The sequence below is a fragment of the Quercus suber genome, unplaced genomic scaffold (genome assembly GCF_002906115.3).
Source record: "Quercus suber isolate HL8 unplaced genomic scaffold, Cork oak 2.0 scaffold_410, whole genome shotgun sequence".
In the NCBI taxonomy this organism is placed as follows: domain Eukaryota; kingdom Viridiplantae; phylum Streptophyta; class Magnoliopsida; order Fagales; family Fagaceae; genus Quercus; species Quercus suber.
The window spans coordinates 600,534-628,252 of NW_027069861.1; the positions used below are offsets into that span (position 1 = coordinate 600,534).

General features: G+C 35.1%; 1 protein-coding gene across 1 annotated transcript in view; it reads left to right on the forward strand.

Annotated features, from left to right (window-relative positions):
• Positions 1–7,497: 7,497 nt before the first annotated feature.
• LOC111984750 (suppressor of RPS4-RLD 1) overlaps positions 7,498–27,719 on the forward strand; it is a 35,481-nt gene continuing 15,259 nt past the window's right edge. The window contains exons 1-16 of the mRNA XM_065761389.1: positions 7,498–7,859; positions 7,975–8,084; positions 9,680–10,326; positions 10,433–10,477; positions 10,647–10,748; positions 10,835–10,915; positions 12,714–12,780; positions 13,333–13,433; positions 13,866–13,973; positions 16,671–16,741; positions 16,887–16,943; positions 19,737–19,845; positions 19,942–20,022; positions 20,978–21,064; positions 23,663–23,869; positions 26,640–26,962. Coding sequence (XP_065617461.1) covers positions 7,735–7,859; positions 7,975–8,084; positions 9,680–10,326; positions 10,433–10,477; positions 10,647–10,748; positions 10,835–10,915; positions 12,714–12,780; positions 13,333–13,433; positions 13,866–13,973; positions 16,671–16,741; positions 16,887–16,943; positions 19,737–19,845; positions 19,942–20,022; positions 20,978–21,064; positions 23,663–23,869; positions 26,640–26,962 — 2,321 coding nt within the window. The 5' untranslated portion in view covers positions 7,498–7,734. The remainder of the gene's footprint in view (positions 7,860–7,974; positions 8,085–9,679; positions 10,327–10,432; positions 10,478–10,646; positions 10,749–10,834; positions 10,916–12,713; positions 12,781–13,332; positions 13,434–13,865; positions 13,974–16,670; positions 16,742–16,886; positions 16,944–19,736; positions 19,846–19,941; positions 20,023–20,977; positions 21,065–23,662; positions 23,870–26,639; positions 26,963–27,719) is intronic.

Below are 27,719 nucleotides of genomic sequence, written 5' to 3' on the forward strand. Positions count from 1 at the left end.
GGATGAAAAAAAAAGGGTTTACATACTCCGATGTGGGGGGTTTTTAAGGCTCTAGTTTGTAAAATAGCAATTAAGGGGTATTTATACCCCCCCCTAATGCTAATGCTCTAACATATTATAATATTTACTGTTAAAAATATATTTTATTTTTTAAACTGATTAAATGATTTTGAAATCTATAAATAAGAATTTAAAGTATAAAATACTTTGATATCCTAAAATGACATAAATTTAAGCAACTTTCGAAATACTTCCTTAACCACTCTATTCTCATAAGAAAATATGGAGACCTTATCACAAACACCGAATTCATTATCTCAATGAAATTAAGGAAATCATTTATAAGTATCAACATAAAGAGAACGTGATTGAACAAAGAGAAATTGGCTAAACCCACATCCATTTATCAAAAATTTAATTGTCTTTAGTTGGGCTTCTGTATCCTTTAAAAAAACGAAAAATAATTTGAAATCATTATCAATTGTTATTTTTATCACTATGGTTCATACTGCATAACCTACAAAGAAACCTATAAATTATGAGTTATAACACAAAATTAAAAGAATAGCTAACTTCATAAATAATCAATTTGAATATGTCTTTTTCTTTTTCTTTAGTTCTAAAACAAAATTACATTTATGATTGACAGGAATTTAGACCCCTTAAAAACACACAGATTGCGTAGCCTAGATTAATTAGCCAAGTTGTTACTTAGTCAAATTAAGCAATTCTAGGTTAAAACAATCCAAACAATCATATCAAGATATAATGCAGCGGAAAATAAATAACACAAAATATGATCACCCAGGAAACCACACGGTAAAAACCTGGGGAGGATTTGACCCACCGATCCTCAAGGCTAACCTGAATTCACTATGAAAGAATTGAAGTTCGTACAAAAGGACTACAAGCTCCCCGCTCGACTTCCTAATGCTACCCACCAGTAGAACTTCCTGACACGACCACGCGCAGGCTCCGAATCCACGGACTACTTCTTTCTTGAATTCTTCAATCAGCTACAAGCTCCCCGCTTGCTTTTCTTTTAAGTTCCAATGGTTGCAACAGTAATGATCTTCAAGATGTTGAAATAATCTCCACCATGAAAACCCTAAGTTTTGTGTAAAGGAAAGCTCCTCAAAGATCTCACACGAGATTCACACAAAACAGCAATGTATGAGCAACAATACAATATGGACAACCTTCAAAAACGTGGCTAGGGTTTTATTTATATACCTAGGGTAAAAACATAAAACCCTAAACGTTTAATGAAGTAGGGCTGAGTTGGAAATTCTGCAGAAAATTCAACCTGTGCGATTTTCGATCGATCGAGTCTATTCTTCGATCGATCGAGCCAGGCCGAGAGTCCCAAGTACTTCTGCAGCCACTCGATTCCAACTTTACAATATTAAACCAACTTTGAGCAAGTCTAAATAAAACTAAATACAATGTTTTGATCATGGTTTGCCAACATTACAAATTAGAGTTCTAAATACATAAAATCCTAAGACCTTAGAACCTAACAATGATTTTTCCAAACCAAAATCTCAAACACCCAAAGGCTTAAAGCAAATCATAACCTTCATAAAACCCACAAAGTCTGCCTTCAACATCAAAATCGTAAGTTATCATCACTGAATAAAAAATGCAAGCCCTCTTCCTTGGTCATAGCCTACTCATCCAGGTTAGGATCAAAATGGTACTTTAGTATTGGAGTTATGTAGGTGTCGTTAAAAGGTTGAAGGTAAATGATATCGTTTTTGGTCTAAGTATATTTGAGATGGGATGACATGAAGGGTTATAGGCATGTGTATATAAAGAAATAGAAGTGAAAATGATGAATGGAAATGCAAAGAGTTTTTTGTGTGAGTGAAAGATGAAAAATCTTGAAATATTGAATCAAATGAAACAAATAATAGTCTTAAACATTAAATATAAAATATAACAAAAAGTAGTCTTGAAACATTAAACCAAAGGTGTTAGGGGGGGTGAACTTGATTCAGAGCCGAAGCCCAAATGCTTAGAAGATTGTGCTTGAGGAAATGGGCCAAGCCCATTTCAATGAGTAGTAACATGAAACCTCCCAAGACTATTCCCGTGGAGTTTCAAGCATGTCGCCAACTTGAGACGCTTTTCTGAGATTGTAAGCATGGGTGACCCCTCGATAAACAAAAGAAGTACCACGGGAGATCGATCCCACCCCTTTTTATTTTTCTGGCCAAGGTGACACTCCTACCAAGGGTCCAAGACCATCTTGGGAAGCCTCCTGAAAGGATAAAAATCACAGAGGTCGTAACCTCCACATTAATGAGAGGTTCTCCACCTAATCTCTTCCACATTAAATACACATAGGACAATCTGAATAGTATAAACAACCTCCAAAAGTCATGTTTTATGATGAAAATGGAAGAGAACCAAGGGAGGATGTGACAAGTATCTCCAAAAAATTTGGCTAGGAGCAGGCTAGCTGGATAGATAAGGGAATGAAAAATTATTATAAAAGGGGTGAAGGCTACCACAGAGAGGCAGTTGAGAAATATCAAGAAAAAGACTTAGAGAAGAGTAACATAGATAGAGAGAGTGAGATTGTATTTTTTATTTCCTTTCTTTCCATGCTGATTCGCCATACCTCGGGAAAGAAATCTGTGTGTCGCAAACCTTCTCATCTATAATCCTACTTTCTTAATAAGTTGTTTGAGCTTCCTACTGTGGAATTTCCACCTTGTTCTTGTGATAAATAAATTGTGCAAGTTAGTTACCAATGAATCCTACTGTTTTGACCAAATAGTGTTTTTTAATTGGGTTTTGACCCCTACAAAAGGAAATAAAGAGTTCATATTTTTAAATTTGTTCTTATCTCTAATGTGATTTAAGAATATTTCAATTCTCATCACACAGTGTGTCATATGGCAAAACTTTATGCTCTTCCGCATGAAGTCACTACTTATTTATATATATATATATATATATAGATTGATGATTGATTAATAATTAAACATGTTTTTGTAAATGAAGTCAGATAATTAATAATTTAAATAGATTTTAAAATAATAATAGTCAATATTTGTTTAAATGTATACAGTGTGATGAAATTTAAATAAGTTAATTATGATTTAAAAAGTTTTACAGTAGAATTACCTTTATGAATTTCAAAAGATCATAATTTATAGTTATGTAAGTGTCGTTAAAAGGTTGAAGGTAAATAATAATAGTCAATATACATAATACACCCAGCAAAATTGTTTGATTGTTATTTTAGTTCATTATGTTTGAAATTTATTACGTTGATTGTATAACTTTGCTAACCTAACCCACTCATTTAAGTCATTCCGCCTGTAAGGGCTAGATTTGCTCCCAAAACCCAAATGAAAGGTCAATGGCTCAAAGAGCCAAAAACAATGAATTAGTAGAGAGTGGGCTTGAAATTGAACTTTCAATGAGTTAGGTGGACAATGTTCATGATAAGTTAGTTGTTACTGGAAAGCATAAAATAAACAGTTTTTGACAAGAAAAGTTCTCCTTAGCCAAGTTCGAGGAATGTTGTTCTTATATATTTCTCTTAGAATTATACAAAGATACAATTCTTGAGTCTACAGTGATTTTTTCTTAGATTGTCTCCCCCCCTCTTATAATGGGGTTTTTCTCCTTTATATTCTCCTTCCTTACTTCATCTCAGCCCTCCACATGTAGATCAGATTGCTGGCTTTGATACTTGTCCCATCATCACTTTCCTGAAGTCTTTGTGGGTAGTTGTAAGGCTGAATGTTATTGTTCAGGTATCATCTCCACATTAATGCGCTCAGGGGGTTAGCTGCAGAGCATTCAATGCAGTGGTAACAACTTTCTTCCCAAATATTTCCCAACTCTCTTTTGTTTTATCCTTATCTGATGTTTATCCTTGCCAGCATGATTACCTGTTGCCTTGTTCTTGATGAAGGGTTGGACCTTTGTCCTCTACTCTATTTAGCTGAGGAGGTACTTCTCCTCGGACAACATTTCTAGTCCCTTATGACCAAACTTCTTCCACGGACCATTAACCTGTATGCCACCATTATAGTATTTACCTGTCCTCGAATTATTTGATGTCCTTGGGTGCGGCCCATGACCCAATACCCACATTTGGGCCCTTCATCCCTACACCATCCATTACCGTTAAGACTGCTACGTTAAAATACGTAAAACGTAATTGTATTATTGACTTTAACATTAAAAAATTATTTAAGTAATATTTTATTAATTAAAAAAAGAAGAAAAGAAAAGTAAAATAGATAACCAAATAATTTTGTAATAAGATCCACTACTTTTTGTTTTGAAGATGGACAACCGAAGAAGCCCCTATATTGCATTTCTAAGGAATATAAAAGGAAGGAATAATAGTAAGACATCAGCTCGAGCAAAAATTCTTGTTTATTTTAGCATAAGAACCTTTTTTTTTTTTTTATATACTCACTTTTCAAAACATCAAATTATCTATTTTATACAACATTTTATTAAAATATCAATTTTTTTTTTAAATTATTTCTCTTTTTTCATAGTCAACAACCACTATCCATTCTTTTTCTTCATCCTCAAGATACGCAAAGAAAAAAATAAAAAATAAAATGCAAAATTAATAGTGTTTTTTTTTTTTTGAGAGTTTCAATTTATAGCGTCTGCTCTTGATGATAGCTCTTTACCATTAGACCAAGACAACAATCAGTTTTTGGTGTAAGTGGAGATTGAACCCCAGATCTCTTATACAACCATTGGAGACTTTACTAGTTGACCTAATTGGAATCCACAAAATTAATAGTGTTAATATAGGTTATTGCAGCAAATTTGTAAATTTATAAAAGGCGAAAAGCCACTTTTAGTCCCTACATTTTCAGGCGATTCCCATTTTAGTCTCTACATTTTATTTTTACCGCTTTTAGTCCCTATTTTGAAAAATGCTTTTCGTTTTAGTTCCTACCGTTACTCATTTAACAAAATTATCCTATGTGGCAAATAGTCCAACAGTAAATGCTGACGTGTTCATTAAAATAATATTAAAAAAATTATTTACATTTTTAAAAATGCCACATCAGCAATTTAATTTTTTAAAAAAGCCACGTCAAATAAAAATTTCTAACCTAATTATTTTTTAAAAAAAGAAAAGAAATTAGTTAAATTAATTTTTTTTCTTTTTTTGGAAGAACATGAAGAACTCAGAAAACACAAAAAAAGAAAAAAAAAAAACACAAAACTCAAACCCAGATTTATTAGTAATGGAAGAAAATGGACCTAGAAAAGCAAGCTCAAGCTGGAGCTCAAGAGATCAAGATCTCAGTTAGAAAAATCAAACTACAAAAGGAAAAAAGAAAAAAAGCAAATAATTTTAAAAATAAATAATTAAAAAAAAACAGTAAATATTATTAAAGTGAGAAGGAGGAGAAAACCAATTCGATCAAAAAGTGTTGGAAAATTCGGCAGGAGAAAACTCCCAGCGACGTAAGGAAACACAGAAAAAGTACCAGATCACTCAGAATTCAAGCAAAAGCATAGGTTCGGAGGTGGATCAAACACGATCCAATCACAAGCACACACAAAGACGGTGAATGAAACTGCCTTTGTTGCGGCGTCGACGCCGCTCAGTTCCTCCTAATCGAAGGCGGAAGCTTCGCCATACTCTCTTCCATCGCTCTCCTCTCAATCTTCCTGATTCTCCCTATCAACCTTTACATCGACACCGCTTCTCTGAATGCCGACTAGTTCTTCAAAACGACGATTAACCACATCTCCAAAGGCTCTCCTTTGCCAAATGACGATCTTCCTGGGTTTGAGTTTTGTGTTTTGTGTTTTTTTTTTTTTTTTTTGGGTGTTTGTGTTTTCTGAGTTCTTCACGTTCTTCCAAAAAAAGAAAAAAATTAATTTAACTAATTTCTTTTTTTTTTTTTAAATAATTAGGTTAGAAATTTTTATATTATTTTTATCTGATGTGGCTTTTTTTAAAAATTAAAATTGCTAATGTGGCATTTTTATAAAAATGTAAATAATTTTTTAAATATTATTTTAATGAACATGTCAGTGTTTACTGTTGGATCGTTTGCTACGTAGGATAATTCTATTAAATGAGTAACGACAAGGATTGAAACGAAAAACGTGTTTCAGAATCGGGATTAAAAGCGGTAAAAATAAAATGTAGGGACTAAAATAGAAATCGGCTGAAAATGTAGGGACTAAAAGTGACTTTTCACCTTTATAAAATTATACACGAATTGATGTGATATAGGTCATTTTTAAATAAAACTATATAAATTCTACCAATCTTTTCATTATACATGTGAATACTCGCAATTGAAAGATATGTATTAGTAGGTAGTTATTTTTATATATATATATATCTTTCGTTTATTGAATTTTAATATAAATGATGTGGTATTATTTGATACAAAATATTTGTTTAGATGTATTAATTAAAAAGGGAAAAAAAAAATAAAGAAGAAGAAGAAGAAGGACCGCGTAGGACCATACCACCGTGACTCTGTGAGTGACCTTTCGTTGAAATTAATGTCGACAAAAAAAAAAAAAAATTTCAAAAATCAGAGACTCAACGGATCAAACGCAGCGCCCAATCTCCCAAAAAAAAAAAAAGAAAAAAGAAGAAGAAGGAAACGCACAAGGCACAACCAATCAAGTTGAAGCTCTACGACACGTGTAATAGGTATGTAAAGCACAACACATCTCCCAAATCCAAATCCAAATCCTATCTCTCTTTTCTTTCTTTATTTCAGCCCTCTCCTTCCTCCTCAATTTCCCATTTCAGTGATGTTCACGACTTTCAACTCTAATAAATTTCCACGCATTTTCCATTTTCCAATTTTACCCCTCTTACCTTCTTTAAAGTTTAACCCCTACTTTTATTCGGTTTCTCTTTTTCTCTCTCTCTCTCTCTCGCTCTCTCTCGAAATCGTTCAAACGAAGAAAAGAACCCAAACATAGAGACCACCACACCACTCCACTCAACTCAGCTCAACTCGTCCGCGTCAACTTATGGGCAGCTCAGCTATCTCGGAGCGAGTCGAGCTCGCCAAGCTCTGTAGCTCTCGGGACTGGTCCAAGGCTATCCGAGTCCTCGACTCGCTCCTCTCTCAGTCTTTCGCCATCCAAGACATCTGGTTCGTACAACGCGCAATTCTCCAAAAAAATTTTCGAGCCTCGCCGATCTTCGATTTCTTTGATTATCTTTTTTGGTGACTGATTGATTTCTCGCTTTTGAATGTTGGTTTCAGCAATAGAGCCTTCTGTTACAAAAAAAAAAAAAAAAAAAAAAAAAAAATCAGAGACTCAACGGATCAAACGCAGCGCCCAATCTCCAAAAAAAAAAAAAAAGAAAAAAAAGAAAAAGGAAACGCACAAGGCACAACCAATCAAGTTGAAGCTCTACGACACGTGTAATAGGTATGTAAAGCACAACACATCTCCCAAATCCAAATCCTATCTCTCTTTTCTTTCTTTATTTCAGCCCTCTCCTTCCTCCTCAATTTCCCATTTCAGTGATGTTCACGACTTTCAACTCAATAAATTTCCACGCATTTTCCATTTTCCAATTTTACCCCTCTTACCTTCTTTAAAGTTTAACCCCTACTTTTATTCGGTTTCTCTTTTTCTCTCTCGCTCTCGCTCTCTCTCGAAATCGTTCAAACGAAGAAAAGAACCCAAACATAGAGACCACCACACCACTCCACTCAACTCAGCTCAACTCGTCCGCGTCAACTTATGGGCAGCTCAGCTATCTCGGAGCGAGTCGAGCTCGCCAAGCTCTGTAGCTCTCGGGACTGGTCCAAGGCTATCCGAGTCCTCGACTCGCTCCTCTCTCAGTCTTTCGCCATCCAAGACATCTGGTTCGTACAACGCGCAATTCTCCAAAAAAAATTTTCGAGCCTCGCCGATCTTCGATTTCTTTGATTATCTTTTTTGGTGACTGATTGATTTCTCGCTTTTGAATGTTGGTTTCAGCAATAGAGCTTTCTGTTACAGCCAATTGGAGCTCCACAAGCATGTGATTAAGGACTGTGACAAGGCGCTTCAGCTCGACCCTGCGCTTCTTCAAGCTTACATTCTCAAAGGTCTCTCTTCGCTCAATTCTTCAATTACGACAATCCAATTAATTATTGTCGATAGGACCTCAATTAGTTAGTCTAATTAAAACTTTTTGTAGTTGATGTGTTTTCTATTATTTGATTGAGGATTTAGTTAATAATTTTATCTGCAATTGTGGCATTGTCTGTGAGCTAAGTAGTTGCATTTGGGATTGGTTTCATGGCGAATGTGAGTAATTGATGCGGTGCTAGGTGAGAAATGTTAGGGTTTAATAGGAAGGAGCAAGGGCTTAAAAATGCTGTTTGGGTTACTAACTTATTAGAATGCATTTTGTTTATTAATTATTAGTTGCACTCGGATTTCCTGTCTGATTGTTTGCATTGCATTGCTAGTTTTGTTAAAAATACTGTTTGGGTTCTTCATTCTTTTACCATGATTTGGGTTTATGGCACTTTAGGGGTTGTTCGTGAGTGAAGTACTGTGGATTTTATACAAAATTCAAATTTAATAACTGACTTTCTCCATGATTTAATTGGATGTTAACAACAATTATCGAGGCTACTCTTTAATCTCTGTGATGCAAAGCTGATGGTTAGCATGACATATATTTGACTGAGAAGAAAAAATATACTAAGATTTAAAGCTAAATTAATATATGAAACATAAAACTAGCATGCATTTAGTGTTGACAAATATGAACAAAAGAAAAGACGCAAGATAACTGTCTACATGCATTTCATATCAATCATCAATCAAAATGGAACTCAACGTTCTTTTAAATCCTTTACATTGTATATGATTAATTCTATACTAAATTTTACAGTAATTTCCTTTTCAATGTATAAAATCAAAGATTCATTTCAAAAATCAAATATTTTTTTTTTGGTTGCAAAATTTGAGTTTATCAATATTCATGACTGAAAATTCTTGTTCCATAGTTGCGGTAGAAACATTAGAAAAGTAAGAATAAGTACAACCACTTTATAAATAATTTGTTAAGTTGATTATCTTCTACTGTTTACTCTACAAGAGAAGAAAGGGAAAGACCACTCATTGCAGCCATCCAATCATGCAATGAATGCAAAAAAACACGCTTCAGGTCTAGCATGGAATGTTCCACCCCCTCAGAGATGCAATTGTTGTTGTCTCTCCAAATAGTCCATAGGAGACACAATGGGATAGCCCCCAAATATCCTTTTTTTTTTTGGGGGTGTGTCTGTGATCTATTTGGGTCAATTGAATTCTTGGTGGTAATAAAAATTATAAAAAATGAAAATTCATTTTGAAATAATAGGGGCATATATATCATAGAAAATTTCATTTTGAACATTCTTTTCATTAAATATATGTTTGAAATTAAAGCTTGGTACCTCAATATGAGGAAGGTAAAACATTAAAATGATAGTAAATTTACGTATAGGAAAAAAGAAAAGAAAAGACACATAAATGCTCATAGCCTTTGCTCTATGCAACTAGAGAAGGTCTTACTGTGTTAATCAGCGGTTGTATATTATTGATCCCTCTTATAATTTTAATCTGATGCAGTTATGTATGTAATAGTTTTACATCTAGAGCTTGTGCATTCTCTTTTAAACTGATTCTAGTTATATTTCTCATCTAGGTCGTGCATTTTCTGCTTTGGGAAGGAAAGAGGATGCTCTTTTGGTTTGGGACAAAGGTTATGAGCATGCTGTGCGTCAGTCTGCAGATCTGAAGCAATTGCTAGAGCTGGAAGAGCTTCTGAGAATTGCAAAACAAGAAAGAAGTATTTCAGATGAAAACAATGGGATGGAGTCTATGTCATCTGTGTCTGCATCTGGATTGGGACCTCATAGCAATGGCACTTATAAGAATCAAAATAAATTGAGTGATGAATCTAAATTATGCAGTGCTTCAGGGGATTCATCTGAGTTCTGCAGTGGGTCTAGTAATAATTTTGACCTACACAATGGATTCAGCGATAAAGCTTTAGAGAGTACAAATTTTGATGGTCAAATGATTGAGAGTCATGATATTGTAGATAAATTGAGTTATGAATCAGATTCATGTAGTGACTTAAGCGATACATCTGAACCATGCAGTAAGTTATCTACGATTTGTAACAGCCCAAGCAATACAACTGAAACTAGCAGCAAGTTAACTTTTAAATCTGAAATACATAATGAAATAATTGATGAAGCCAAGAAAAATAAAAAGTTCTGTGTTGCTAGAATTTCCAAGACCAAGTCAATAAGTGTAGATTTTCGACTATCAAGGGGTATAGCACAGGTATGTTTAACACCACTACTTCGTAAAAGAAGCAAAAATTAAGTGCAGTTATTGTTTTTACTGTATTCTAAGTTTTTCAAAGCATGTATTCGGTTCCTTTTTGCAGGTTAATGAAGGGAAATATGCTCATGCCATATCTATCTTTGACCAGGTAAAATTTGGAATTGATGAGTCAATCTGACGATATGTCTTGGGACTTTTTTTTTTCTTTTTTATTTTTTGTTTGGGGGAAGGGGGGGGGGGGGGAGGTGGGGGGTTGGGGGGGGGGACCTAATTATAAGTTTAATAACCATTTCCTATTCCTGATATTATATACACAGATACTGAAAGAGGATCCCACTTATCCTGAGGCACTAATAGGAAGAGGGACAGCATATGCATTTCAACGAGAACTAGAAGCTGCTATTGCTGATTTTACAAAGGTATTTGAATGATAAATATCGAGTGTTGTTGAAAACTATTTTGACATTTAGGTTTAAATAGTTTTTTATTATGATTTATATTTTAGGCTATTGAGTCAAATCCATCGGCTGGTGAAGCATGGAAGCGGAGAGGGCAAGCTCGAGCTGCCTTAGGGGAATCTGTTCAGGTTAAAGTGGTTCACCCTATTTTTTAAACCTTATTGTCTTTCTAATCAATTGCAAACCTCTGTCTTTACTGTGTTTTGCTATGTATGCTTGTCTTTGTTTTTTAGAAAGTTCATATAATTTTTTTAATCAGTAACAATACATTTTAGTAGAAAAAATGCATCAAGTACACAAGGGGGTATACTAGATGAAGAACATAATGCAAATCAAAAAGTACAATGATCCATACAATCCAAGAAATTAGAAAAAGGATATGTCCTTGTGGCCAGCATCCATTCGAATGGCGTTCTGATAACTTGGAGTTTCAAATCCGCAATCAGTCGTTCACACCCATCAGTAGTTCTAGTGTTCCTTTCCTGCCAGAGACACCACATCAAACAATGGTGAACAGCTTTCCGGATGTCACTATTCCTTGGCCAGTGTAAGATGCGAACCACCCAAGCGTTCTCTTGGGAAACGAACGATATTGAAATCCCCAATGTAACACCATGGAACATCCCAATACTGCTGAATTCCAATCAGCTCATCCCACATTTGCTCCCTTACATTATTATCATTTGGGCCATAAACCCCAAACATGCCCAAATAAAACCGTCCCCCACACCCTGACACTGAACCAACACGGAAAAGGAACCCACCATAACCTCCAACCTTTCTAAAACCCTCCTATCCCACATCATCAAAACCCCACCAGCTGTCTGGTCTGCATCTAAAGCCACCCAACCCACATACGGACAACTCCACAGGTTGCAAACCATCTGTCTATCCATGCCAGCAAGCTTAGTTTCGTGAAGGTAGACAACATCACAATTCCACTCACGTAATAAATTTTGTAGTACCAACCGTTTCCAAAAGTCATTCAAACTTCAAACATTCCATGAAATCATTTTGAGCTTCATAAAAACTGGTAATTCCCTACTACTAGCTCTGTACGGCAGCCAAAACTCTACCTACCATCATACTTAAATTGAAGATATCAGATTCCTCCGCTCTCTCTTCCCTTTATCCTTAGAGATAGCAGATTTTCGATGAACAGCAGCTTTCCTGTGCAACAGGTTGGCAACCTCCATCTCCCTCTCTAGCCTTTGTAACATCCCAATACACATCTTCTCATGTTGAATCAAAGGTAGCCCAGCCAGCTTACTAAAACTACGAATTTTGTGCCTCACCCAATTAGAAATATCCAACATATTCTCAAGCTCCAAAACCTCAGTTCCCCTGTTCAGCTCAGCCGACAAAGCCAGCCCAAGGGGAGTGATAGTCATCAAAGGGGAGAAATTCTCAACCTCGCCCAAACCCAGGTTGGCATTACCCACTTTGCCCTCTGCCAATAAACTGAACCCAGGAGAGCCACGATCTGCCTTCGTGGGTATTACCGCTAACATGGACTGGTCAAGGTTAAGGACAGCAGTCGGTGTGTGACGATAATTGCCTATCCCCTGAAGATCACTTACACGGCTGTCCTGGCCACCTCCATCCCCACTCTGGACGCCCAAATCCACAAGCACTGCTCTCGATAAGCTCAGAAAGGCACTACAGATGTTACTTCTCCCATACTATAGATAGTTTCATGGTTAAAAAAGCACCACATACAAAATAGCTTAGAAAATTGCAGTACACGTCTTATTCTTGCTGTCACAGAACATTACCTTTTTATAAATGAAATATATACCTGAAATATTTAGTGGCTCCTATTGCATGTTGAAAAGTATATGTAGAGTAACTCAAGATTGTTAGTGCTTCAAACCATACAAATACTGATTCAAATGTATGCCATGCTTGATACCCTCTTGATACCAGGCTATTGAAGACTTGACAAAGGCACTAGAGTTTGAACCAAACTCGGCCGATATTTTGCATGAAAGGGGTAACTTGCTTGAACCCTGCTCTTTTCATTGTATTTCAGAGGATTATATTGAAAGAACTTGCTGCTGATGTTTAGCTGTGTTCTAGATGCAGATGTAGGTGTGATATCTATTTAGCTTGATAGTAGAAGTGATTAAATATAAAATTTACAGCATACAATATTGATATTGAAGTCAGTCTCTATGTATGAACTGAATGTGTCATTGCTCTGTAAAATCATTATAAAAACACTGGCAGGATAAGTTTTGTGTCAAGAAGGTAATAACAATTTTGTGGCATTGTATTTTAAAGGATTATATTGAAAGCACTTGCTGCTGATATTTAGCTGTGTTCTAGTTGCAGATTTAGGAGATATCAATTTAGCTTGATCGTAAAAGTGGTTAATTATAAAATTTAAGGCATATAATATTGGTGTAGTCAGTCTCTATGTATGAACTGAACGTGTCATTTTTACTGTAAAATCTTGAGATAAACACTGGCAGGATAAGTTGTGTCAAGAAGGTAACAACAGTTTTGTGGCATAAAGTGATCAATAGGTTGCTATTAATGGCAGGAATTGTCAGTTTTAAGTTTAAGGATTTCAATGCTTCTGTGGAGGACCTATCCACGTGTGTGAAGCTTGACAAGGATAACGCATCAGCATACACATATTTGGTGAGTGTTCAACATCTTCAGTCTTGCCCTAGTAGTCTGGTAAAAGTTCCTGCAATTTTGCCTTGGAAAATATCTTTTTGTGCCGACTGACCAAATATTGGCTCTCATAGGGTTTGTCGTTATCTTCAATTGAGAGATAAACACTGGCAGGATAAGTTGTGTCAAGAAGGTAACAACAGTTTTGTGGCATAAAGTGATCAATAGGTTGCTATTAATGGCAGGAATTGTCAGTTTTAAGTTTAAGGATTTCAATGCTTCTGTGGAGGACCTATCCACGTGTGTGAAGCTTGACAAGGATAACGCATCAGCATACACATATTTGGTGAGTGTTCAACATCTTCAGTCTTGCCCTAGTAGTCTGGTAAAAGTTCCTGCAATTTTGCCTTGGAAAATATCTTTTTGTGCCGACTGACCAAATATTGGCTCTCATAGGGTTTGTCGTTATCTTCAATTGGTGAATTTATAAAGGCAGAGGAGGCACATAAGAAATCAATTGAATTGGATCAACATTTCCTTGAGGCATGGACTCATCTAACCCAGGTATGCTTGAGCAACTACTTTGTTATACTTAAGGGGATTGTCTTGTTGACTCTGCATCAAGATATCTATTGAGCAGTCAACGAAGACATTCTTCACATCTAGTTGATGTCTATGCCTGTGCCCTGTGGCAGAACTTATCAATAAAAAGCAGCGTGTCATGGATACCATAATGGTTCAAATTCTACTTTTGTAATCTAATTGTTTCCACTGATGGTCCCCTTTGGAATGATGTGGGTTTTATGGTGTTAGCTTGAGCTACAATGTTTATACTTGATGTATATGCCTACAATTGGTGAGCCTGTGCGAGACATAAGAAGGAAGCTTTAAAACACTGTTTATGCTCTAAATAAATGTTTGGCTCAATAGTTAACTAGGTTTTCTGAGTAGTGTTAATCTAATTTTTAAAAAAGTATCTTCTTGGATTAGATAACATAAATAGTGGTCTTCACTTGGCATTGAAAACTGGAATATATCAGTGTACCAATGACTCATTCATTTTCTTTACCAATTGATACATTGCAAGGGCAATGCAGGGAACCTGAAAGCTAAAGAACATTTGAGCCCCCTACCAAAAAGAACTAAATAAGGAATAAAGTGAAACAACAAATAGCTAAAAATGAAGAAGCACATCCTTTATTTTCTCAGTAGAGTCTTTTGGAAATGTGGAATGCACAATAGCATAGTGCTAATTTTGATATATAAGATCATCAAGGGAATAATCATTTGCTGTTGGATTTACAGTGATCACATGAGAAACAAGAGCCGTAGTTAGAGAAGAAATAGTGATAAGATTAGCAACTGAACATATCGTTTCAACTCAGTCCTTCTAAGTTCAATTTGAATTGTGGCTCTTGTGGCTTTGTACGTCTTGGGTTGGCAGATTATGGTTGTGTTTATGATTGTGGGGTTGTTGTGATGGGTGTTTCAAAGTCTTGCTCAAAGAGGAGTGGTGGCTTTCACGAGGGTAGGTGTTGTTTTGACTGTTTGTTTGGGGGCAGTAGCGCAGCTGGTGGCTTTGGCAGAAGCACCATCTCATAGGTGTTCGGTGGTGTTAAAATTGCGCTTAGGTGTGCCTAAAGCTCAAACCCCCGAGGTCTAAGGCACACTTTTTTGGTGATTTTTGAAGAAGCACAAAGCATGCCTAGGTGCACTTTATACTTTTTTTGCTAAAAATATTTAAATCATTAAGATTAATTGCTCGATCTTGAGGAAATGACATGGACATTAATTTATTATACAAACACTACTCTTAAGGTGTTGTCCATATCATACAAACGGTTCTTTTTTTTTTTTTTTTTTCCATATCAAAAGAAACAAATAAGGATACTTTTCTCTTATTGTGTTATTTGGTTTTTTCCTTTTTAGATATATTTTGGTTGAAACATATACTTAATTTGATCATAGCTATCACAGTTATTTATTTTATAAAAAACAAGAGAATTATATAAAAAAAATGTATAAAATTTTATGTAAAATTTGAAATTACAAACTTTGTACAACTGCACTATCCATTTTAGCTAATAGGTAAAATATTACCTAGTGCTTATTTAATTTTTTTTATAAATTTTATATTTTTTATTAGAGGTTATTATATATTATACTTTAAAAATTTGTGTCAAGTGCTTGCTTGCGCTTTTTGCTTTGCACCTAGGCCCCCAAGAGGTCTAGGTGCTTAAGTCTATGCACTTTAGTGTGTTTGACGCTTTTACTGACAATATAACTGACGTGGCAAGAGAATCCAGGTGGTCTTGACAATAACTTCATGCGGTAAGTATTTCATCTCTGCTGGGTACACAATTGTGGGATATGGAGTGTGGGTATTTTGGATTTGGATGGCTGTTGGGTTGCTTTTTAGGGTTCTGCTGAAAAACTGGATTGGGGTTTGCTCTATTACTAAGTTGATGTAGCACTGATAGCTGAAGTTTGAAATAGAAAAGAAGAGTAATGGGGCTAAACTCTATGCTTCGCCAGCTAAGTTTGAACACAATAAAAGAAGTTTGAACACTAAGCTAGAGTATTGACTCACTTTCATTCATCAAATTCAATGTCCGCTGCAATTCCTCTGGCTCCTTTTAGTGGGGCTTCCAGAGCTACCACAAATATGGAAGTAAATTTGAAATTAACTATAAAGTATATGGAAATAAACCCTATTGAATTACATTTAATATGTAATTAAACTTAATAGAATCAGATCAATCAGCATTGATCTGGGTTCAATCAGTGTCAGTTACTTCATCATCAAACCAGGTCAGTGGCTGGTCTTCCTCCTGTGTTGCTGCCCATAAACATTTGCGATCAGAGATTGATCCTTGGTGTCTGCAGTGATCTGCACCTTATGGTGTCTTGTCTTCACCTTATTTTAGTCTATTGGGAATTGCCTAGAGAGGTACAAGACTTACCAAAAGGATAGCATGAAATCTGGTCATAAATAGGGAAACAGCTTGGCAAGCTGTGCCTCTGTGTTATGGAGCTCAATCTCTATTTATTGGGAGTGTTCACTCTATCAGTGGATTCATTTTGTCCTTATTCGATTGATATTGATCTCATATGCGCTAATGCACCCATCTGGTTGCACATTTTTAATGAGTCTAGTGTACTTGGTTGCATCTCTCATATGCATCAAGTAGGTGTATGACTCTTTGGCTTTATTGCATCAAGAAAGCTTAACTGTTGCTATGAATATGTAATTTGTTGCAGCTCTATCAAGATTTGGCAAACCCAACAAAAGCCTTGGAATGTCTTCAACATGTTCTACAAATTGATGGAAGGTAAGCATTGTTTACCTGTAACAAGTCATCTATGATGTCAGAAATTAACACTAAAAATTTTCTGATGCCTGATTTTGGTTGAGATGCTCACTTCTGATAATTCTACTCTACATATATTTGATACTCTTAATGCCTTCTTGAATAGATTTGCTAGAGCCTACCATTTGCGTGGCCTACTGTTCCATGGGATGGGGGAGCACAGGTATATTCTATGAACTTTTGATAATTTATGAAAGGGTACATTATGGATTCAATGTTATTATCTGAGTTCTCATGATCCTGTGGACCATCTTGGATCCCTAAGGATATATGGTGGTAGGTGATGGTGAATCATGTGGGGAAATAAACTGTCTTGTGAAAAGGGAAATAAACTGTCTTGCGAAAAGGGAAAATGGGAAATAAAATCAAACATGCCCTACTTGTGATCTGGTTTCGTAGACCTCTGCAATGGTCCTAGTTTCCATCATCTCATGGCGAACAACCTTTTTCTAGAGTTCTGCTTTCTTACTCTGGATATCCCATTTGATGTTATGTGTGTATAGGGCATGATCTTATGTAGCATACTTGCTATTATTTGAAAGAGGCCATTGGTAGAAGTTGCAATCCAGAAATACCTACTTATAAACATAAGAGCACTGGACTGTCTCACCCTTTTTTTTGGTCTTTTTTTCTTACAATTGTTTAGATTTTTCTCCATATCGACCATCTTACATTTATATCATAAACTTCTAGGTTGGGAACATAAAATTTTTTAAGAAAAAGACAGTCTTTCTTAAATTTGCAAGAAACCTGCCTAAAACCTGATGCAGAAGGAATGCATTCTCAAGGGGAACTTGAGTTTAGGAAATAAAGAAGAATGACCAAAAAAGATAGAACGTAGGAGTTACTACTTAGGGTTTCTAGGTGTCATCATCAATCGATGGAATCAGCGCATAGGGGTTTCTTGGAGTTAGCACCAAGTGGTGGAAAGTGGGATAAAACCTAGGAGTTAGATCCTAGGGGTTGCTTGGAATTAGTGCCAAGGAAAGAAACAAAGATAGGAATTCTGGTTTCAGCATCAAGGGTTGCTTGGAGTCAGCACCAAGCATTGGATGGAAATTCCCAAACAAAATTTTACCAAACCATGGTCAAGCCTTTCTACAATTGTGAATTATGGGCCTGTAAATAGCGTTTCCAAATTGCCTCAAGTAAGAGAAGGAAATAACTTCATAACCAAGTAAGGAAAAGAAACAACCATTTACCGATTATATTAAATTTGAAAATAAAGCAAATAAAATATAACTCCTGAAATTTTTTTAGCATTATTTAGCATTAGTTGCAATTAATCAATGTCAATTATGATCAATTAGCATCAATAGGTCCAATGAGCATATATGGTGTCCACACCATAATTTTTCAAGCACCTTGTTATCTGTTTCTTTTGATAACCTGGTCCTTTGTCACATACCATGAGTTTTAGGTCTGGCCTTTGAGCCTTTCCAATATGTATTTTTCTATTCTGCCTTTAAAATTTCTTCATTCGTTTTATTTTTTTTCTAAATTTTATTTTGGTCGAAGTACATTGTTAGTCCCTAAAATTTACATACTAAGTGCTTTTGGTCCTTGAAGTTTCAAGTGAATGCTATTGGCCCTTGAAGTTTAAAAAATAAGCATTATTGAATTTCCATTAGTTTCTTTGCCTATGTGTCTAATGAAGCAAAATGAATTGGCCCTTATTTTTTAAATGACGTGGAAACTTTTTTATTGTAACACATCAAAACTCATTTCTATCCAAATAAAACCCATTTTAATATGGGTTTTCACCAAATTAAAACTGGTCTGAGCCCTGACCACAACCCTTAGATTGAGGAAAAAAAAAAAAAAAAACAATTTGTAAATTGTAGACTGGTCACACAACAATGGAAGCAATTCATACACAATCTATATAAGAGGCCAAGCAGGTTCCATGGCCGGTTCCTCCTCTTCTGAGTCGTACATTTCCTGAACCTTACTGTCATGATTTGTAGATGGAACCATTCAAAATAAATTAGTTGCCACAATCTTCGCAATTGCTTGCATTGCCACCTCATTGAACTTTGAAGTTTCTGATGCAATATAATCAACAGGTGAACAGGATCAAGCAACCAAAAGTCAGTGATCTTAAACCATTTCAAAAGAACTTTGGGGTATGATTATGAATTGCTTCCATTGTTGCATGATTAATCTAAAAATTGGGATTTCCCCCCTCCAATTTTGGAGATTAACCCAAATAGAAACAGGTTTGATTTGGATAGAAACAAGTTTTTATGTGTAATTTCCGATGCTTAATTTTTTAATAATAAAAGAATTTCCACATCATTAAAAAATGCCATGTTATTGCTCCGTTAGACTTGGGCAAGAAAACTAATGCAAGTTGGAGGGACCAATAGCACTCATCTGAAACTTCAAGGAGCAAAAATGGCTAGCAGATAAACTTTAGGGACCAAACAGTTTATTTCGACCTTTTATTTTTCATCAATTAATATCTTCAATAAAATATGATTATTGAAGAAGATGAAGAGAAATATAGTGAGGCAGCTTTTCTTGAGGAACAATGCAGTGAGGGAGACAACTAGTGACCTAGAGTAAATAGAAAAAAAGAATAAGTCCCAGGAAAGGAAAAATGCAAATGTATAACTCATTAGAAATTATGACTTACTTGAGGTGATACTACTATGTCCTTATGGGTGATAGCATCCTTTGTAACTATCATATTTATCTCCCAAGTCCATAAGCAATGGGGGAAGGATACAACGTTTTTTGGCAGCATTTGGAATTTAAAGATGGAAAGATTGCCAATATTCTTTTTATACTTATAGTAGAAGTGATAGGTCAACATTAACTTGTACTTCACTGCTCTTTTTATTTATTTTTATAACATTCAACACTAATTTTGTTTCAACTGTTGTTTCTTGCACTTTTGTACTCCTTTCCTTTTTTCTTTTTGGTGGTAAAATGCCTCTATTTAATATTGCAGGAAGGCAATCAAGGATTTATCAGCTGGCTTGGGCATTGAGAATGATAACATTGAGTGTTTGTATTTACGAGCTTCCTGTTACCACGCTATTGGCGAATATAGAGAGGCGGTATGAAGGAGCTCTTATTTTATTTATTTTATTAAGTGGTTGAATGGTTCTTGCTGTTGTGCGTTAATGTACTAATGTTTATTTTGATGGTCATAGGTCAAGGACTATGATGCTGCTCTAGATTTGGAATTAGACTCAATGGAAAAGTTTGTGCTTCAATGCTTGGCCTTTTATCAGGTTTGCTTTGAAATGAATAGTATGCTTTATTTGGAATCATGTCTCATGTAGGCATTCTCTTTATATCTACTCTTTTAATTGTATGCATTTGCTAATCAGTTCAGAAGGTAAAAAGACAAGGTGGAGTCTCGGGTAGTTCCAAGAAAAGAAAAAGAGAGAGAAAAAAAAAACCACATTCGATATTTTGCCTGAATTTGTTGTCAATTCATTCTTGCCTTATCATAAGCTGAATGAAACATATTTTATATTAATTCAGTATATGTAGTAAGTATGTGTGTGTGTGAACACATTATATATATGTTTGTATCTTGTGCTCAGGCTGGATCCATAACTAATTTTCTGTTGGTTAGTTGCACCCTTTCTTGTAGGAACTGGGATTGTTGGATCTGTAGAATATTATCAGTTAACTAGAATTATCTATAGAGTTGATGGAATTCTGGGCTGTAATGAGACCCTATTTGATATGGTTCCTCCTCTAGTAGAATACATTTGCACTGACTATTTTGAAATAGAACAAGGTGGTCAATTTCGTTTATGATTGCTGTATGCTTTATTTAATGTGATGCATGTATACAAATGTGTAAAATCTTGCAAATATACTTGTAGAATTGTAGGTGCAGTACAAGCAGCAACGTTGTGCAGCAATTGTACACTTTCTTTCATGTATTGTTGTATTTAAGCAGTATTTATGCATGTACATTGATGTAGAAAAGAAAAAAAAATGTATGTTAACACTGATACCAAAATTTATGTCTCTGATGTGCTTTTTGTACACTTATTTTTTCTATTTTTCTTTTTGTACTAAATGTAATGGATTTTATAAGGTCATGCTTGAAATGTTATGCTTATGGAATTGTGCACATACAATATATATGACATGTTTAACTCAACCTTATGTATGCTGCCCATGGTTTTCTGTTATGAGATGTAAAATATCAGTTTTCTTGTTTTGTAGAAAGAGATTGCTCTGTACACAGCCGCAAAAGCCAACAGTGAGTTTAGCTGGTTTGACATTGATGGAGATATTGATCCACTCTTTAAGGTTGGTGTGTGTACACATACATACATGCGCATATATATATATATATATATATTTATTTAGTTATATATGTGAGAGAGAGAGAGAGAATTGAAATTCTCTTTCTTAATAATTTTCATTTCTTTGTGTTGTTAGGGCTTGCTGTTGGGTCATTTAATTGCCTTGTTTTCTTGTCAGCTATATAATTTTTAACTGTTAGGCACATTCATAGTTTGAAATAATAATGACCTTTTGGTTTTGTCATGTATCAGATAGAATACATGATGTATGTATGACATTTACTAATGACAATGGTTAAATTACCAATTGTTCCAAAAGTTTAAGCTATTAGGAAATGGAAAATTTAATTACATAACAATAATTCTAACACTCTCCCTTATGTGTGGGCCTAAACTTCCCCTTAATAAGTGGGGGTCCAACACGTGGGATTTTTAACATTTTAAATGAGAGGTAGAGTAAACACAGGGATTGAACTCAGAATTTGCTGCTCTGATACCATATTAAATTACCGATTGTCCTGGAAGCTTAAGCTATTAGGAAATAGTGAATGTGGTGAATTTAATCACATAACCATAATTCTAACAACAATCAACTAGGTGACAAGAAGAGGTATTTCTGAGGTGTGACGAGGCCTCATGCAATCAGTTGTTAAGGACTAAGCTTGATATTGCTAGTTTGGAAAGCAGCACTGTGACTACTAATTGTAAAATATGAGAACATTAAAACTAAGATAAATAGAAATGACAACAGTAAGCCGAAATTTATTTATCCACTTCTGGCTAAATGAAATATAAGTTATCATGCTATCTTTTTGTATGTAGCCATAGTTGGTTGCAAGTAGGCATTAGTCATATGCTCTCCAACAGACGCAAGTCCTTGTGATTTTTTTGGGAAGTCAATTATGTGAAAGAGGTCTCATAGATGTTTTATTTTTTGATAAGTAAATTAACTTCATTGAATAAAGAAAACAATACAGGAAACCAAAGCACACAGGCAGTGTACTATGGAATCAGAAAAAACAGCAAATACTATAAAGCAAAGAAAGTACAACTATCTAACAAATCTGTCAAAAGAATTAAAATTAAAAACACCCGAAGCATTTGTCCACTCTAGCAAAGTTTGGAGAAAAAACAACTTCATATCTTGAGTTGGATCTCTCACATCCTTCAAACGTATGAGCATTCCTCTCCCGCCAAATACCCCACATAATACAATGAGGAATCATACTCCAAATCACTAAGGACTAACGTCTGCTACATTTATAGGACCAGCTTGCTAGAAGATCCACAACATGGCATGGCATTACCCACTGAACCCCAAATAAAGAAAATACCATATTCCACAACTCTCTAGTTACATGGCAATGTAACAATAAATGATCGATGGATTCCCCATCCTTCTTGCACATGCAACACAAATCCAACACAACTACTTTGCTTTTCTGCAAATTATCCGTAGTTAAAATACACCCCAAAGCTGCTGTCCACATGAAAAAACTAACCTTTGTTGGCACCTTCAGCCTCCATAAAGGCTTCAAAGGGAAAGAAGAATGGGTAGTAGAACACAAAACCTTATAAAAAGATTTACATCCAAAACCTCACTGGCAGAAGGTTTCCAGCACTGACTCCAATTCCCAGTCTTGTACCGCACGAACAAAATTATCATTCCAATGGAAACCGTCCCCCAAGAAAGATTAAAGCTCAGCCACAGAAGAGTACTTAATTTGCAATACCAAATAATGACAAGCTCCAAATGCCCTGGACATATTGAAAGGCAAAATAATTGTATGGAGCTCAATTGATGATAGATGAAAAATTGTATTTATCAAAATAAATAAATAAAGGAAAAGTTATAGAAATGTTATGTGTTTTAAATTCATGATGAAAGCCCTAGTTGATCTTTGGTTTTGCAATTTATTTTTCATTTTATTGGGAACAAGTTGTAGGAGATTGGATTAGTGGAATTTACCAGTGAATTTCTATTGCTTTTCCATTGCTTCAGTATGCACTATAGTGAAATATTATAGTTCCTATATAGAGCTTTAGCTATAGAGAGTTTAACAAAAAGGTTGTTTAGCCTGTTGAGTATTTGGAAAATTACAGTGAATGATACTACAAAGTTCTGGATTTATAAAGTATGGACAGTGGATTGTAGAGCTTTTTCCCAAAGGCTCCAAATTTCAGATTTAGCCCTAAAGCTTTTTTCAGCCTTACGTACTTCTTTAAAGATATCCAGTCAGCTAACAGAGCTTAAACCTTTAAAGCACTTTTCAACCCTTCAAAAACAAAACCAGACAAGCCCTAAAGCTGAAATTTGGAGCTTTTAGAAAGAAGCTCTACAATTCACTATTCATGCTTTATAAATTTAGAACTTAAAAATACTATTTACTATAATTTTCCCAACAATTGAAACAGTAAAAAGTTTTTTACTTAAATCTCTATACATTCATTTATATGAGATTATGTAATCCAGTTTACAGTGCAAGTTTTACGAGAAGAATTAAAGAATTGCTTCCTGTTGCATTCTTCCCAAATCCACCCCCCAACCAAAAAAAAAAAATCCAAATTAATGTTGATTTTATTTTCTTTATGGGATTTACAGGAATACTGGTGTAAAAGGTTGCACCCCAAGAATGTATGTGAAAAGGTTTTCCGGCAACCTCCCTTGCGTGAATCATTGAAGAAGGGTAAGCTTAGAAAGCAAGATCATGCTACTACAAAACAGAAGACTGCTCTTCTACATGCTGCTGATTCCATTGGCAAGAAAATCCAATATGACTGTCCTGGCTTCTTACCAAATAAGCGTCAGGTGATTTAAATCAATTTCAAGTTTGAAGTTGGTCTCTGTTACTTGTGGTTTTTCATTTAATTTTCTATTTCCCTAGTGATTTAATAATAATGTTTTCTAGTCTACTAATTTGAAGTCATATTGTCAATTTTCATATAGCATATTGCCTTGATCAAAGATTACAACATTTTCATTCTTTTATTTTCTTTATATCGGTCTTAAATGCCTACTCATATGTCATACTTTCAATCCAGTGTGTCTGGTTTTTGTGACCCTTTCATTCATACACACACACACACACACACATATATATATATATATATATCTCACACCTTGAAACAAACGCAAAAGCGAATTATGAAGTTGGACATCTATTTGATCTTTTTATTTGGTTGCTTGAGTCAATGAATTCAAACAGCCTGTAACTAGATCTAAGGATTATTATTATCAGTTCAAACATTTGTTCATGAGATAAAAAGAGGGCCCAAAGTTGACGCATTACGATTCCAATCAGAACTGGATTTGTTTTTTTATTCGAACCAGGTTAAATAAATACAAAACTACTATCTGTCTTCAACATGGGATACTGTTACTTTACTTTTGACTTATACGGTGCTGTGGACCTATTAAAGTGGGCTTCGTTTTCGCCAATGATGATGTGGATAATAAAGAGTTTCAAGAGAAAACAAGATTAAATACGTAGAGATTCAAGATTTGATGTGGGGCTATCTTGGCACCTTTCATAGTTTAGTTTAGTTATTGAGTATTGGTATTTAGGGTTTTTTTTTTTTTTTTTTTATTATAAATTTTTAAAGGTTAGAAAGCTGTTGGATCAATTTTAATTATGTTATTGAATAAGGCAATTGGTAATTTCCAGATTTTCTGGATTGGGCTATCCTTAGCTGTATCAAAATCACATGAATCTTGTTTTGTGTCTTGAACTCTTTTCCTATTTGGTTTAGAAGTTCTTAAAAATATATTTTTTTGTATTAGTAATCCTAGTCTTTGCTAATAGTCTATATAAAGGCTTGATTGTCGTCAATAATATTGAGAGAGATTAATTTTAATAAAATTCCAGGATTTAGCAATAGCCTATATAAAGGCTTTATTGTAGTCAATAATATTGTGAGAGATTGTTTTTAATGAAATTCCAGTGACTTATTTTAAGCTTTGAGGGTGTAATTGCCTTTTCCTACCTATGTGTGATTGCTTAGGTAAACCTAGGTATGATTGCCCGGTATTTTATCTTTCTTTATTTCATGTTCTTTTCATTGTTTTAATACCAAACAGCCATCAAAACATTTAGCATCTCATCAAGAATCTAGGTTTGTGCTGAATTCCTAAAGATCCTACACAAAATGAGCTCTAGCTCAAATATCAGTATAGCACCTCCACTCCCCATAAGAATGGAGAATGTGTTTGTGGGTTAAAGGTCCGCTGGGTGTGTGTTTAACTTATAAAAAAAATAGCGGCCTTCATTCCATTTATCAAATAATTATTTTATATAGTTTTAACTTATATGTGTGTTGAATTATTTCAAGAAATCAACTCTGCATGGCTGTAGCTTAAAGTGTGTTTTCATTTCTCTAATTCTCCTCACTTGCTCCTTTAAATTGTTGGACTAGTTGTCAAATAAGTGACATCAACAACAATAGGCCTTAATCCCAAATTTTCATTCCCTCAACATGAGTTAACTCACATTTTCTTTCAGTGCATTAATCGCTCTCCTTTGAGCATGACCAAACCATCTTTAGCGACTCTCTCTCATCTTTTCATCAATAGGAGCTTTAAGCAAATTTCCTTTGTTCGGATCCTATCTTTCCGTGTATTTCTGATTCATGTATTATTTTGGGAAAATTTCATTTTAAACTCTATAATTTATGGGTGTAACAAATTAAGCCCTATTGTTCAAAAGTGATAAATTAAACCCTAAGGTTTTATAAAGTAACCAATTAAACCCCAAGGTTTCAAAAAGTAACAAATTAAACTTTTTCTATTTTATTTTTATTTTTTATGAGTAATAAAACTTCATTGAAAAAGGAAATCAATACAGTGAACCAAAGCACACATGCAGTGTACTAAGGATCTAGCAAAAACTATAGTGCCAAGAAAGTACAACTATCTAACAAATCAGCCAAAGAATTAAAAATAAAACACTTGAAGCATTTGTCCACTTTAGCAACGTCTGAGGGAAAAGCAACTTCATATAATGAGTCGATTCTCGCTTCCTTCAAAAGTACGAGCATTCCTCTCCTGCCAAATACCCCATATCAGGCAATGAAGAATCATATTCCAAATCTCCGTAGACTTATGTCTGCTACATTTAATCATTTATGCAACTAGCTATCTAGAAGATCCACATGGCATGGCATAACCCAGGGAACCCCCAATGATGACAATACCATATTCAAACAACTCTCTAGCTAGATGACAACGTAATAGTAAATGATCAATGGACTCCCCATCCTTCTTACACATGCAAACACCAATTCATCATAACTTCTCTGCATTTCTGCAAATTATCAGTGGTTAAAATTCTTCCCAAAGCTGCAGTCCACAATAAAACTAACCTTTGTTCGCACCTTCGGCTTCCATAAAGCCTTCCAGGGGAAAGAAGAATATTAAACTTCAAACACCATGGGCTGAGGTTTTTAATTTGTTACTTTTTGAAACTATAGGGTTTAATTTGTTACATTTCTAAATTGTTGGGTTTAAAATGTAGTTTTCCCAATTCTTTTGTTATTCACCTTTGTTTTTCTATTAATGTTGTTCATATTTTATTATATACCAGCATCGCATGGCAGGATTGGCTATTATTGAAATTGCACAGAGGATTTCAAAAGCTTGGCGTTCCTTGCAACATTCTAATAAAAGCACATCAAAGTCTGGTAAGAGAGCCCGGAGAAGGGAAAGAATTAATATTCCCAGCCAGAACAGAGGTGGCGCTGGTTGTAGTACGAGCAGTTCTTTAGAGACGTCCACTTCATTTGGGAATACAGAAGATACATCATTGGGCCGTTCTACAATGTCATGGCAGGAAGTTTACTCATTTGCTGTTAAATGGAGACAGATTTCTGAACCTTGTGACCCAGTTGTTTGGATTAACAAATTAAGGTACATTCCATCTTCATGCCAAGTAGAGTAGAATGTTTTGCTGTGATATCATTTTTTTGCATAATGTATCTAAGAAAATTTCTCTGGTTCTGAATTTTGTTTTTATCTATAGTTCTGTGTATTATGTTTTATTCACTTTCTTTTCTATTGCCTCCAAAAAAGTATTTACTAATTTCCTTAGTATATGGTGATTGAGCATTTTCAATATCTTGGATTGATGATTCATAAAGATGAAAAGATTGAGAAGGATGTGACCCAAGGAATAAGAGTTGGGTAAGTGAAATGGAGAAGTGCATTGAGTCTTGTTTGACTGTAGACCTTCTAAATTAAAAGGGAAATTTCTATAAGAAATTAGACTAGTGCTCTATAGTATAGAATGTTGGGTATAAACAAAGCTAGATTTTTCCTCTTGGCGCTTGTTTAGCTCCTCTCACTATCGTTAGCTTGAGCTCTTCTCCGGCCATCCTCGTGAGCCCACTTTGAGAGTGCTGTCTCTCCCGCCCTCTGTGGGTTCTTCCTGTCCTTAGTGGACTGTCCTCCCTACACAGTTGTGGGTTTGTCTCTGCCTGTTGCGGTCATGTTCCTACCCAGGTGTGGGTGCATTTAGCCTGGCGGTGGTTTGTTATTTTTGACATATTTGTGGCTCTATAGTATAGAATGTTGGGTATAAACAAAGCTAGATTTTTCCTCTTGGCGCTTGTTTAGCTCCTCTCACTATCGTTAGCTTGAGCTCTTCTCCGGCCATCCTCGTGAGCCC